General features: G+C 42.9%; 1 protein-coding gene across 2 annotated transcripts in view; it reads left to right on the forward strand.

The window, feature by feature from the left end:
* TBC1D12 (TBC1 domain family member 12) overlaps nt 1–14,475 on the forward strand; it is a 215,808-nt gene that overhangs the window by 166,559 nt on the left and 34,774 nt on the right. For both annotated transcript variants that reach the window (XM_077454226.1, XM_077454227.1), the window contains 3 exons: nt 10,328–10,445; nt 11,496–11,602; nt 11,720–11,800. In XM_077454226.1, the coding sequence (XP_077310352.1) occupies nt 10,328–10,445; nt 11,496–11,602; nt 11,720–11,800 (306 nt within the window). The remainder of the gene's footprint in view (nt 1–10,327; nt 10,446–11,495; nt 11,603–11,719; nt 11,801–14,475) is intronic.

The following is a 14,475-nucleotide window of genomic DNA, read 5'->3' on the forward strand; positions in this document are numbered from 1 at the left end:
TAGACTAAAAAGTCCTCATACCCCAAACAGGAAGAAGGAAATGTTTTTTTACTCGCATGCGTTTTTGGTGCAGAAACCTTCAGGTAAATACCGCCTGATCTTCAACCTAAAGCCATTAAACACAGCCATACGGTACAAAAAAAATTCCGAATGGAGTCAATCTACTCTGTCGGGAATCTCCTCCAAAAAGATTGTTTCATGACAAAAATAGATCTAAAGGATGCCTAACAGGGAAAGCTCTCAAACATTTCTCTGCATAGCAGTATCACTTTCAAAGCCGTGCTTTACCGTTGGGCCTCTCCTCATCCCCGAGGATCTTTACCAAGATCCTGGGAGAATCCCTGGCGCTACTAGGGCTGCTAGCCTTAACAATTATTCCATACTTAGACGACTTGCTATTAATATCACCAATAAAAGGGAAAACTACTAAAAGACCTAAAAGTTGCACAACAGTGGTTATCTCAGGATGGATCATCAACATGGAGGAATCAAATCTCTCTCCCTCTCAAGAAATCTTGTTCCTAGGTTACACTATTCGTTCCAAGGAACACAAAATAGTACTCCCACAAAAAAAAAGTCAATCGCATGGGACAACTGATGGCACAGATGCAGACAAATCTCCCAGTTACAATAAGGGAACTAATGTCAGCTTTAGGACTTATGACGTCCTCCATCCTGGTGGTCAAATGGGCCAGGTTTCACCAGAGACCACTCCAGTCCGTCCGCCTCCAAAATTTGTGTGGAAAAGACTTGGTGGACAAGGTGTACCTTCCAGAAAAAACAAAGCAAAAACCCTATGATGGTGGAGAAACCAAGCCAATCTACGAGAGGGACTACTGTGGACCTTCACAATTTCACATATATTGACTACAGATGCCAGTAGTCAGGGGTGGGGGGCTCATTTAGAGGGACAATGGGCTCAGGGTACCTGGAATCAACTGGAGAAACACTCATCCAACTACAAAGAACTCCAAGCTGTAGCCAAAGGAATCTCAGCATTCTAGAGTCAACTGAGGCCAACACATTATTATTATTATTCAGGATTTATATAGCGCCAACAGTTTGCGCAGCGCTTTACAATATGAGGGCAGACAGTACACTTACAATACAAATCAATACAGGAGGGATAAGAGGGCCCTGCTCATTAGAGCTTACAATCTAGAACACATACAGGTCAGGTCGGACAATAAAACCTCTGTAGCATACCTGAACAAACAAGGAGGGACCATGAGTCCTATCTTGATGAGTATAGCGCAAGCAATATTCTCCTGAGCAGAGGAGAATCTGGAATCTCTCTCAGCAATCCATCTCAAGGGAGTTCAAAACAACCTAGCTGACTTTTTGAGAAGACAGTTAATCTCATGAGAAGAATGGTCACTAGATCCAACAGTGTTTGTGGAAATAGTTTCCAAGTGGGGCCTCCCAGAGATGGACTTATTTGCCAACAAAGCAAACACCAAACTACAAAGTTTTTTTTTTTTTCTCACTAAACACAAGAGATCAGCCATTGGTAGTCGACGCCCTGCAAAATGCATGGACGTTTGGGCTATATTACGCCTTCCCACCTCTTAACCTGATTCCAAGAGTCCTCTCCAAATTCAGGACACAACAGACATCTCTTATCCTAATAGCCCCTTTTTGGCCTAAGAGGGCATGGTTTTCACTTCCGCTATCATTAGCAGATTGACCACCTTGGATGTTACCTTTCAGTCGGAGCCTGTTATCCCAGGGTCCAGTACTGCATCCCAATCCAGCCATGCTAAACTTAGCGGCATGTTAGTTGAAACTGAGATCTTGAAGTCTAATGCCCTGTACACATGAGTGGAATGTCCGACAGAAAAAGTCTGACTTGAGCTTTTCATTGTATATTCCAATCGTGTGCATGCCCCAATCGCACTTTTTACGTCAAATTCTGACGGACCTAGAAATAGAACATTTTCTAAATATTTCCGACGGAACCAATTCCTATTGGGAAAACCATTCGTCTGTATGCTGTTCCGACAGACCAAAAACATTGCATGCTCTGATCTGAAGCAAATATGAGACAGAAGCTATTGGCTACTGACTATTGAACTTACTTTTTCTAATCCTGTTGTACGTCACCACGTTCTTGAAGGACAGACTTTGGTGTAATCGTGTGTACGCCAGACGGTGTCAGCGGAATTCCATAGGAACTCTGTCAGAAAAACCTTCAGAGTTTATTCCGACGAGAAAAACGGTTGTGTGTACAGGGCATAAGGGTCTATTAAACAGAGTGATAAAAACTCTGCTACAAAGAGCCATATACCTGAAAGTCTGGAGGAAGTTTAACCTCTGGCTAACAGAGAACAGAAAGATAATATGATTCTCCAATAATTCTAGAGTTCCTGTAGGAAGGCACTGACAAAAACATATCCTTAAGCGCAATTGGGGTACAGCTTTCAGCCCTATCAGTCTACTTGCAGTGATCCCTACAGGATCCGCTAATTTTGTAAAGCAGTCTCTAGACTATGACCCGTGCCATGCCCTAAAATTCTAACATGGGACTTGTCTATCGTGTTAAAAGCAGTCATGTTAGAAGCATGTTAAAAGCAGCTATGACGTCTGCTCGCAGGGTCAGCGAACTACAGGATTTGTCGGTTAGAGAGCCCTTTATGCAGTTATTGGAGGATAAGGTCATTCTCGGGACTGACAAAGCATTTTATCCCCAAGGTTGCTTCTAACTTTCACAGAAGTTCGATATAGTGTTGCCCTCCTTCTGTAGTAAACCAACGAATAGCAAAGGAGAGCAACTACATCGGTTGGATGTCAGATGATGTCTCATAGGCTATTTGGAAGCTACCAAAATCTTTAGAACATCAGAGACCTTGTTTATTCTCTTCTCAGGAAATCAGAAAGGTAAACCAGCTTCTTAAGGGACAATAGCTAGGTGGATAAAGATGGCCATTTCAGAAGGGTAAAAAAGTTTACACTTGGACCCTTCACATGAATGCACACTCCACAAGGCCATTAGCCACGTCCTGGGTGGAAAGAGCCGGTGCTACCCCAGAGCAAATGTGTAAGGCCATCACGTGGTCAAGCATGTCTACGTTCATTCGACACTATTGATTGGACATTTTAGGTGGTCAAGATTAAGCATTTGGTTAGAAAGTCCTCCAAGCATTGGTCCCCGTCTTCCCCCCCCCCCCTAAAAAATTTGGTGAGTACTTGTTCATCCTCTCAAGTGCTGTCCTGGAAGACGACTGTGGGAAAACTGGAGTTAGGCTTACTGTTAATTCTGTTTCCAGGTCTCTTGCAGGACAGCACGTTCCCACCCTTTTGTATGTATAAAATGAATTGTATGTACGGTTTAACTATATTTTAGCTCCATCCTTCGGTTCTTGGATAAAACTGACCAGATGCTGAAGGCAATGCGTTTCCTGTCCGGGGGAAGAGCTCCATCTCTCAAGGGCTGTCCTGGAATACTCCTAGAAATAGTTACCGGTAAGTCTAACTCCAATTTTCTTTTTTTCTTTTTTTGCACAGGAGCCTGCAAAGCATTGCACCCATGATCAATGGATGCAAGTGCAATGCAACTGCTTCCACTCTGAGGCCCCCTTCACTTTAGGCAATTTGGAATCACGGGCAGAATTGCAGGGGCCTAAGGGGTTGAGTCTTTTACAGAGCTTGCTTTTGTGAACTCTTTCACTGCTACTTTGCAAGCCAATCATGAGCTGCCACATTTCAGTTTGCAAACCTTCCCCCGTTGTAATGACTGGGCAAAGCCACAGGTAAATTATCCAGAAAATTTGTCAAGGGCTTGTAAGCTGAAAATAAATGACTGGGTGGGAAAAAATTCCTGAAAGTTTTTAGATCCACTTTTAAAGATTTAATTCATTTATGTTTTGTGACTGAACCTTCAGATATGGTTTACTATTTAAGGACTGCCTCCTGTATATGTACGACGGTACTTTGAAGAGGGATATCTCGGTAACGGCAGCAGCTGCTGCCACAACCGAGATATCCATCTTTACAGGAGGCGGTCCTGTTTACGATAATTGTGGTTTTCGTGGTTTGCCGCCAGGAGATCACCGTTATCGGCGGCGGGAGAGGGGCCACCCCCTCCCGCCGCTCTCCTGTGCCCTCCGCCGCTTACTGGAGCTGTCGGTAGCGGCGGAGGCGATCGGGTCCTTTCCTGTGCTGTGTATGGAGATGAGTGAGGCTAAGATGGCCCCCACTCATCTCTATACCATAGGAGGCGGAAACGACGTCAATACATATACGCCCATACCTCTTAAAGGAATATTTTTTCAATGTCATTTTTTTTATTACTTTTTTTTGTTTTTATTGCATTTACCGTATTTTTCGGACTATAAGGCGCACGTAAAAGCCTAAATTTTCTCACAAAATCGACCGTGCGCCTTATAATCCGGTGCGCCTTATATATGACCTGTTGACATGATGGCAAGCACCGAATTCGTTTTCTTCACTTGGGCTTTAACAGTATCTGTCAGATGGGCGCGCATGGAGTCACAGATCAATAGGGATGGAGATTCGTGGAAAAAGCCACCCGGTCTCTTACCGTAAACTGACGTACCGTAAACCTCTCAGGTTGTTCTACTGCGTGACTGATAGCGATGAGTTTGAAATCCGCTTCGTAAGCATGTCTCTTAACAGGAGCCATTTTTGGGGCAGCGGGTATACCGTAGAAAATGAACGAATGAATGCGCACACCTCCTGACTAAGATGGCCGTAATGCTCACGAAGCTGCACTGCTTGGATTGGGCATTACGGCCATCTTAGTCAGGAGGTGTGCGCATTCATTCGTTCATTTTCTACGGTATACCCGCTGCCCCAAAAATGGCTCCTGTTAAGAGACATGCTTACGAAGCGGATTTCAAACTGAAGGCTATCAGTCATGCAGTAGAGCATGGAAATAGAGTAGCTGCGAGAGAATTCAACATTAATGAATCAATGGTACGAAAGTGGAGGAAGCAAGAAGATGCCCTGCGCCAGGTAAAGAAGACCAAACTGAGTTTCCGAGGAAACAAAGCAAGATGGCCACGGTTGGAGGACAAAATTGAACAGTGGGTTATTGAACAGAGAACCGCAGGTAGAAGCGTCTCTACTGTCTCTATTCGACTCAAAGCAACAGCGATCGCACGCGACATGGAGATCAACGACTTTCGAGGAGGTCCCTCTTGGTGCTTCCGTTTCATGAAAAGGCGGAATCTCTCTATCCGCACAAGAACCACTATGTCACAGCAACTGCCAAAGGATTACGAAGAAAAGCTGGCCATTTTCCATACCTACTGCAAGAACAAGATCAATGAACAGAAAATCCGACCAGAGCACATCACCAACATGGACGAGGTCCCCCTTACCTTTGATATCCCTGTAAACCGTACTGTCGAGAGAACAGGGACCAGTACGGTATCTATACGCACTACAGGAAACGAAAAGTCATCCTTCACTGTAGTTCTCGGTTGCCAGGCTAATGGCCAGAAACTACCACCCATGGTAATTTTCAAGAGGAAGACTCTGCCAAAAGAAAAGTTTCCGGTTGGCATCATCATCAAGGCTAACCCGAAGGGCTGGATGGACGAGGAGAAGATGAGTGAGTGGCTGAGAGAGGTTTACGTCAAGAGACCGGGCGGCTTTTTCCACGAATCTCCATCCCTATTGGTCTGTGACTCCATGCGCGCCCATCTGACAGATACTGTCAAAGCCCAAGTGAAGAAAACTAATTCGGTGCTTGCCATCATTCCAGGTGGATTAACCAAAGAACTGCAGCCACTAGATATAGGTGTCAACGGGTCGTTTAAAGTTAAACTGCGAGCTGCGTGGGAGCATTGGATGACAGAAGGCGAACACACATTCACCAACACAGGGAGGCAACGCCGGGCGAGTTACGCCACTATCTGCCAGTGGATCGTGGATGCCTGGGCGAAGGTATCAGTCACCAGTGTAATCCGAGCTTTCAAGAAGTCCGGAATTATCACTGAACAGCTAAGTACCGGTACCGATGACAGCAACGAGCCTGACTCGGATACTGATGAGAATGATGAGAGGGATACGGGCGTGCTTGATGCCGAAATCGCCCAATTGTTAAACTCAGACACTGAAGATGAAGAATTTGATGGATTTGCGGGAGAAGAATAAAGTGAAAAAGTGAGTGTCTGGTTTTGTACGGTATTCACCGGTAACTGAACAGTGTTAAGAGTTATTGAAGAATAAAGTGAAAAAGTGAGTGTCTGGTTTTGTATTTAATTGAACAGTGTTAAGAGTTATTGTTATAGACCATTTTATGGTTATTGCTAAAGAGTTGAATAAAATTTGACTTACAGTACCGCATCCGAGTTGTGTTTCATTAAATGCGCCTTATAATCCAGTGCGCCTTATAGTCCGATGCGCCTTATATATGGAAATATCCATTATATTAGCCGGTCGTTGCTAGTGCGCCTTATAATCCGGTGCGCCTTATCGTCCGAAAAATACGGTAAGTCAAAATATGAGATCTGAGGACTTTTTGACCCCAGATCTCATATTTAAGAGGACCTGTCAAGGACCTGTCATGCTTTTTTCTATTACAAGGGATGTTTACATTCCTTGTAATAGGAATAAAAGTGATCCATTTTTTTTTTAAACCGGGTAAAAATAAATAAAATCAAGTAAAATAAATAAGAAAAAAAAAAACTTTTTTTAAAAACGCCCTGCCCGATGAGCTCGCACGCAGAAGCGAATGCATACGTGAGTAGCACCCGCATATGAAAATGGTAGTCAAACCACACATGTGAGGTATCGCTGCGATCAATAGAGCAAGAACAATAATTCTAGCCATAGACCTCCTCTGTAACATAAAACATGCAACCTATAGAATTTTTTAAATGTCGCTTATGGAGATTTTTGAGGGTAAAAGTTTGACGCCATTCCACGAGCTGGCGCAATTTTGAAGCATGAAATGTTTGGTATCAATTTACTTGGCATAACATTTATCTTTGACAATGTAAAAAAAAAAATTGGGCTAATTTTACTGTTGTCTTGTATTTTTATTCAAAAAAGTGAATTTTTTTTTTTTTTTAAAGTGCGCTTGTAAGAGCGCTGCGCAAATACGTTGTGAAAAAAAGTATTGCAATGACCGCCATTTTTATTTTCTAGGATGTAAGAAAAAAAACAATCTATAATGTTTGGGGGTTCTAAGTAATTTTCTAGCAAAAATAACTGTTTTAAACATGTAAACACTGAGTCTGAAAAAAAGGCCTGGTCCTTAAGTGGTTAATCTGCTGCATCCCATTCTAAATGCCATTTTCCATATAGTGTAAATTAGTGGCTCTCAACCGCAGTCTTCAAGTACCCCCAACAGGCCATATTTTGGGAATTTCTCTTAGATAAAATAGCTGTCCAAAATACCAAGCTATTGACTCTGATTTAAAGCACCTGTGCAAGGTAAAGGAAAACCTGCAAACTTGGCCTGGTACTTGAGGACTGAGCTTGGGAACCACTGGTGTAGACATTCTTTTTTTTTTTTTTCATTCAAACAGGTAATATTTATTGAACACTATTGCAAGAGTACAGTCACAAAGGTGCATATCAAACATTAAAGAGGTGTTGCATCATAACCATAACAGTAAAGGAAATACATTTCTCCAAACCAGTAGTCACCATACATCACAGACAAAGAACAAAAGGTCCCAATAGTGACATGTTATTCACCGTAACAGAACATCAAATTCCCTCATCACACGTGGCAACCTCCTGCAACCATTTATCCCAGATTCTATGGTATTTAGCTGGACAACCCCTGTTTTTATACAAAAATTTTTTGTATGGGAGAGTAAAATTAACTTCCCGCTTCCAGTCCTCAACTCGGGGTGGAAGGGGCCTCATCTACTGTCTAGCTATCACCTTTCGAACAGAAAACAAAGTTTCCTGTAAGAAAGTGCTAGTAATTTTATCCAATACGTCAGGAAATACCCCTAGTAGACAGGGTTTGGGGTCGAGGGAGCCCATGACATCATGTAGAAATGACACTACTTGCTTCCAGAGTTCCTGTAGTTTGGGGCAAGCCCAGATAAGATGGAAAAACGTCCCAGCCTCAAGTAAACACATTGAGCAGAGTGTAGATTGATTCGCATTATATTTAGCAGTCCTGAGGGGAGTGAGGTATGCTTTATGTACTATGTAGATCTGAGAAAGCCTGTCCTGGAGCCTAGGGGACACCAACTTGCACGTTTCCAGAGCCTCCTCCCATTCCTCGTCTGTCAGAGCTCCCACATCGCCCTCCCAGCGGGACTTGAGAGCATACGCTAGTCTCGCCGAGACGGGGGCCGTAAGCATACCATAGAAGCACGAGATTAGCTTTTTGGGATCAGTATCCTTCACTATGGCGACAATAGGATTGGGAGCAGGCCGAGGCAATGACTGCGGAAATTGTGCTCTAAGTGCATGCTGAACCTGTAGGTATTGAAATAGCATAGTGTTTGGAACATCAAATTCCTCCTGCAGTGCCCGAAACGTTTTAATAACACCCTGGTGAATTAGGTGGTGTAGGTAGTATATTCCCCTCGATACCCATAGCTGTATACCCTGGAGCTTTTGAAGTTCCGGCAAATGTTTGTTATGCCAAAGTGGGGTATAGTCATTCGGCGATGCCACATTCAGTTTAGTGGATGCCAGATCCCAAATCCTTCTGTAATGAAAGAGCATGGCATGTTTACCTGGCTCCATGACAGAGTTCCCCGCTCCTGTCGAGATAGCAGCAATCGGGTCGTCTGCAATTTGTGCCCAAGTAGGGCATAGAAGAGTTAGAAAACGTTGTTTATCAGTTTTGTCTATGTGGAAGAGTTGAGATAGTTGTGAGGCAACATAGTAAAGATTCAGATCTGGAAGAGCCATGCCCCCCATATCAGTCGGGCTTTTCAAAGCCTGCCAAGCAAGCTTGTGTCTAGCAGTCCCCCACACAAAGGGCCTAAGTAGACTTTCAAGGGATTTAAAGTATTTCAATGGCAAATACACCGGGGCATGCCACAACACATACAATAGTTTAGGTAATAGGACCATTTTAATCAGATTAACTCGTCCCCAAACCCCGAGGGGGAGGCGAGACCAGGCCTGAATCTTGGTACGTACCAGGGCAAACAATGGTTCTACATTCAACACAATGTAATCAGCTGGGTTCCTAGAGACATAGACACCCAGATACTTAATAGTGCCAACTCGCTGAAGAGGCAGACTGGCCTGAGACTCTGTCTGTGGAAAACTGTCAATAGGTAAAATTTGGGATTTGTCCCAGTTTATGCGGAGACCGGAAAAGCTACCAAACCATTCTATCAGGTGGAGGGCCTTTGCAAGGGAAGGGCCAGAGTCCGCCAGGTATAGCAGCGTATCATCAGCGTATAGACTGATTTTCTCAGTTAGTCGACCCATCGCCAGTCCCCTGATCCCAGGGTCGGCCCGAATCGCCACTGCTAAAGGTTCAGCCGCCAAGGCATATAGTAGCGGGGACAGTGGGCACCCCTGTCTGGTACCCCTACCGAGGCCAAATGCCCGGGAAGAACTGGTGTAGACATTCTAATCGGAGTGAACTTTTGTTGTGCCGCAATTGGTTACTGAACATTATAGCAAGACTTCAGGGCATTTGAAGTCTTGATGGAAATAATTTTAAAAAATCCAATTTGTGTTGTACAGTTACACACAAGAGTTGCATGTGCCCCTTGTTTACATTTTCTCTTTTCATTGAATTATTGGACCTGCAGTATGAGTAGCTCTGGCGACATGGACAAAGTCTGGAGGGACTTCAGACACTTGTATTTTTGTGTACAACCAAGATTTGTCAGGAATAAGATTGCAGCCTTTTGACATGTAGAAGTTCATCGAGTCTGATTTTGAATCTTAGTTGAGTTTTAACACAGTGTAGTTATTTGCCAGCACACCATGGATCTTCAAATTGAGTCCAAACATTTTTTTATTGAAGTATGACCACATCACAAGTATGATCCAGTCTCCAGCTGGTTGTTGCTGCAGCACCCATTATTCTAGAGCCTTTTTCTAGGAATGTGTGCGATGGGAATATGGATGGTTAAGTATGGTTGAGTATTTAGACATGTTGAATGGATATTGGGTACATGCAGAGGGCAAGGCCAAGCTTTTCCCTCCTAAATATTACACGCAGGTTTTCACACAGATTCCCCTAGATTATGCATAAATGAAAATTGCTTGTACCAGGTCACTAGTGAAGAATGAACAAAATTAATTACTCTGGATCTTGAAACTTCAAAACACACCTCAAAGATTTAATTTAAGCATTACCATTCAGTACAAAAAATGTCAGCAACCTGTAAAAAAAAACTATGCTCTGTTTTCTCTACAGAGGTAAAAGAGGCACAGAGAAGGAAAAAACAAATGAAAGAAAGGTTCAAGCAAGAGGAAAATATCGCAAGTGCCATGGTGATCTGGAACACTGACATCTTGCCAAACTGGGATGCCATGTAAGTGTGTTTATAGTGCTAGCTTGAAGTCCAAGCAGCCAACTTTCTTTTGGGAAACACTTCGCAAACCCGTCAAAAACAGATTTTTTGCAAACGGTTCAGACTAGAAAAAATATACAGCATACTTTGATGTGTTTGCATCTTCTGATGTTTATTTGGCCACATGCTATTGGAAGCTGCTGTTTAAGATGTTTTTGATTTGCCCATCCCATGAATGTACAAGAAAATTGTACCGTAAAATTACTCTGAGTTCATTGATGGACACAGCACCCACCCCTATATATTTTTTTTTTTTGAGTTTATACTTCTGACACTGCTTTGTGATCAACTGGCTTGCCTTTAGTACAGAGGGTGTTTATAACACCGTGGACTTGACCATAGGCAGTGCTGTGTTCTTTTTCTGTCTAGTGTCATACACCTGTAGGTGGTAGAGTAAACCCTATGGTCAAGAATCGGAAGAGCTGTGTCCTTTGAACTCGGAGAAAGTGATTTTACACTAAGTAAGGCCTGATTCACACCTATGCATTTTTAGTGCTTTTTGCATTTTGCAGATTTGCACCACAGAACATATTCCATAAGAATGTTAAATGGGCTGTAGTGCAATCTGCAAAATGCACTAAAAATGCATAGGTGGGAATCAGGCCTAACAAGAACGCTGTTTTGTGTGTTTTTTCTTTTTAAGCAAAAGGGGATAATGGGTTTTATAGCAAAAAGAAAACACTGATAGTCTATATGTAATACTTTTCATGGAAGGTGTCCTTTTTGTTTATGCCAGATTTGTGCCACAAATTACAAAGCTTTATCCCTGTGTATGTAGCTATGAATTGATTATTCCTTGGTACTTTTTCTTTTATCTTTTTTTTGTTATTACTACTAGCAATGACATAATTGTGTATACAGTTGGACAGGAAACAGTTTGATGTGACGATGTTGATAGGAAAACATAAACAACAAACATATTTCTAAGATTTTTAGTGTAACATATGTCCTTTAACTCCCACGGGTGGATGGCCATGTTTCAGTTGTATTAAGTTTTCTTTTTCTCTTCAGGCGGAATACAAGAAGAGTACGAGACCTCTGGTGGCAAGGCTTACCTCCTAGTGTGCGAGGCAAAGTATGGAGCCTGGCTGTAGGAAATGAGCTGAATATCACTCCAGGTGAGCGAAACCCCTTCATCTGTGCAATTAACTGCTGTATAAATCTGAAAATAGATGCATGTGTACATAATTGGTTACTGCCCTTTACACTAATGGCAATCTGTTTTATGCTTCCAGAGCTTTATGACATTTTCCTATCTAGGGCTAAGGAGCGATGGAAGTGTTTTAGTGAGACAGGCTCAGAAATCGAGATGGAAGGTAAATGCTTTATTTTCATCTCTTATGCCATTTATGGTATCTATCCATGAGTATTGCATACCCAGTATAGTCTATACTGGACTGGGCATTTGTTAGACATTCATTCAGTGTTTTGATGGCATGTGTATATGAAGTTGAACAGTTCAGCCAAGCAAGTAAAGGGTTAGCTGTCTAACAAATTTAACATGCCACACGATTACTTTGTAATATTATAAGCAATGTTGATTTTAGTCAAGACATTTGCCATTTTTGGATGTCTGTACTTTACTGGCTGCAATACAGTATTTAAAAATTGTTAAGGAATTGAAAACAAATGACTGGCAACACTCACAAAGATTTGAATGTGCTGTCTAATTTGATAGATAATAGCACTTTGTTGCACTGAAAAAAATCTACAGCCAAAATATTTGGTTGGTTTTGTATTAAAGTGCCATTCCTTTTGCTTTGCGATCTAGCAGTACCTGTGCATAGGCTTATGTAAGGCCCCTTTCACACTGAGGCGTCGGGGGCTTCAGCTCTAAAGTGCTGCTATTCTTAGCAGCGCTTTACTGTCGTTTTTGCAGAAGTTTTCGCCCGCTATCAACATTCTTCACCTTCCTTTCATCTTCCTTTGTCAGTTGATTAAAATTAATTTATTCCATTAGGTTACATCAAGCAAAAAATAAAAATACGCTCCGGAGAGATGATGGCTAAATTAACATCCGAAATGTCTGCTTTTTAGTCAGTTTTCACAGGTGTTTACAGTTTGCATCGTCTTCATGTACTGGTACCGTTATTATAGCCAGAAGAATGACATCGCAGGATATACAGTGGATAGAAAAAGTCTACACACCCCTGATAAAAAGGCAGGTTTCTGTGATATAAAAAAAATGCGACAAAGATAAATAATTTCAGAACGTTTTCCACCTTGTAATGTGACCTATAAACTGTGCAACTCAGTTAAACAACAAACTGAAATCTTTTAGGTGGACGGAAGTAAAAATAAGAAACTAAAATAATATGGTTGCATGAGTGCGCACACCCTTATGCCGCGTAGACACGATCGGAATTTCCAACAACAAAAATTTGAGAGCTGGATCCGGAAAACCGTTGTCGGAAATTCCGATCGCGTGTACACAATTCCGACACACAAAAGTCCACGCATGCTCAGAATCAAGCAGAAGAGCCGCACTGACTATTAAACTTCCTTTTTCTAGTCCCGTCGTACGTGTTGTATGTCAGCCCGTTCTTGCTGATCGGAATTTCCGAAAACATTTGTGTGACCGTGTGTGTGCAAGACAAGTTTCAGCCAACATCCGTCGGAAATAAATCCACAGTTTGGTTTCGGAAATTCCAATCGTTTGTCCGCGGCATTACACTAATACTTTGACGCAAATTTTGATTTCATTACAGCACTCAGTCTTTTTGGGTAAGAGTCTATCGGCATGGCACATCTTGACTTTGCAATATTTGCCCACTCTTTTGCTAAACACTCCAAATCTGTCAGATTGTGAAGGCATCTACTGTACACACAGTCCTCTTCAGATCACCCCACAGATTTTTCAATTGAATTCAAGTCTGGGCTCTGGCTGGGTTTAATCTTCTGCTGTTGGTCATTGTCCTGCTAAAAGATGAAGTTCCTAGGCCAATAGCGCTCTTAAACTGTGATTTAAAAATACTAACCAAGCTACTGTCCACTAGACTCAATAAAGTAATAAAATCTTTGATTGACCCTGATCAAATGGGCTTTATGCCAGGCAGATCCACGGACATTAACATGCGTAGACTGTTCTCTAATATTCATGCCCCCCATATTAATCAGGGCACTAGGACCATTGCCACTCTTGATATGGAAAAGGCATTTCATACAGTAGAGTGGGTGTATCTGTGGGAGGTGCTTAGAAGAATGGGTTTCCCATTGCAATTTATTGCCTGGTTGCGCACAATATATACACCGGTCCCCTAGCATGCATTCAACTAAACGGCGCCTTGTCTCCTTCGTTCCCGCTGCGGAGGGGCACCAGGCAGGGATGCCCTCTCTCCCCGGCTTTGTTCGCCCTGGCGATGGAGCCTGTTGCTGAGGCCCTTCGGAGCTCTGGGGTCTTAGGGTGGGCTGGCTGGAAGAGAGAGTGGCTCTCTACGCGGATGATCTACTGCTTTTTTTAAATGACGCTGGTGACTCTCTGCGGGGTGCACTGGGAATCATGGACGCCTTCTCCGCCTTCACCGGGTTGAAGGTGAATTGGCATAAGTCTCAGCTCTTTCCGGTAGATGAGGGGGCCAGGTCCTCCTCACTCTCCCTTACCCCGCTTCAGTGGGTTGATAAGTTTACTTAGGTATCATCATCTCAAGAGGGGATGGGGACTTTGTCCTGCTTAATCTTGAACCTGTCCTGGTAGAGATTAAGTCCAAACTGAGGGCGTGGAACAATCTTCCCCTCTCCCTCATTGGGCGCATCAACCTTCTTAAAACGAACGTCCTCCCCAAGGTTACTTATATATTTAGGAATTCCCCACAATGGCTTACTAAAACCTTCTTTAATTCTCTTAAACAACTCTTCCTCTCTTTTATTTGGGGTCTAAATCACCTAGGTTCAAATATACCACTCTGACCAGGCCTGTGAGTAGCGGGGGTTTGGCTTTCCCCGATTGCCACAAATATTTTTTGGCCACTCGGCTTGTAACAGCTCATTGGTG

The sequence above is a fragment of the Lithobates pipiens genome, unplaced genomic scaffold (assembly GCF_037356315.1).
Source record: "Lithobates pipiens isolate NorthernLeopardFrog02 unplaced genomic scaffold, aLitPip1_a1.2 Scaffold_25, whole genome shotgun sequence".
Taxonomy (NCBI): domain Eukaryota; kingdom Metazoa; phylum Chordata; class Amphibia; order Anura; family Ranidae; genus Lithobates; species Lithobates pipiens.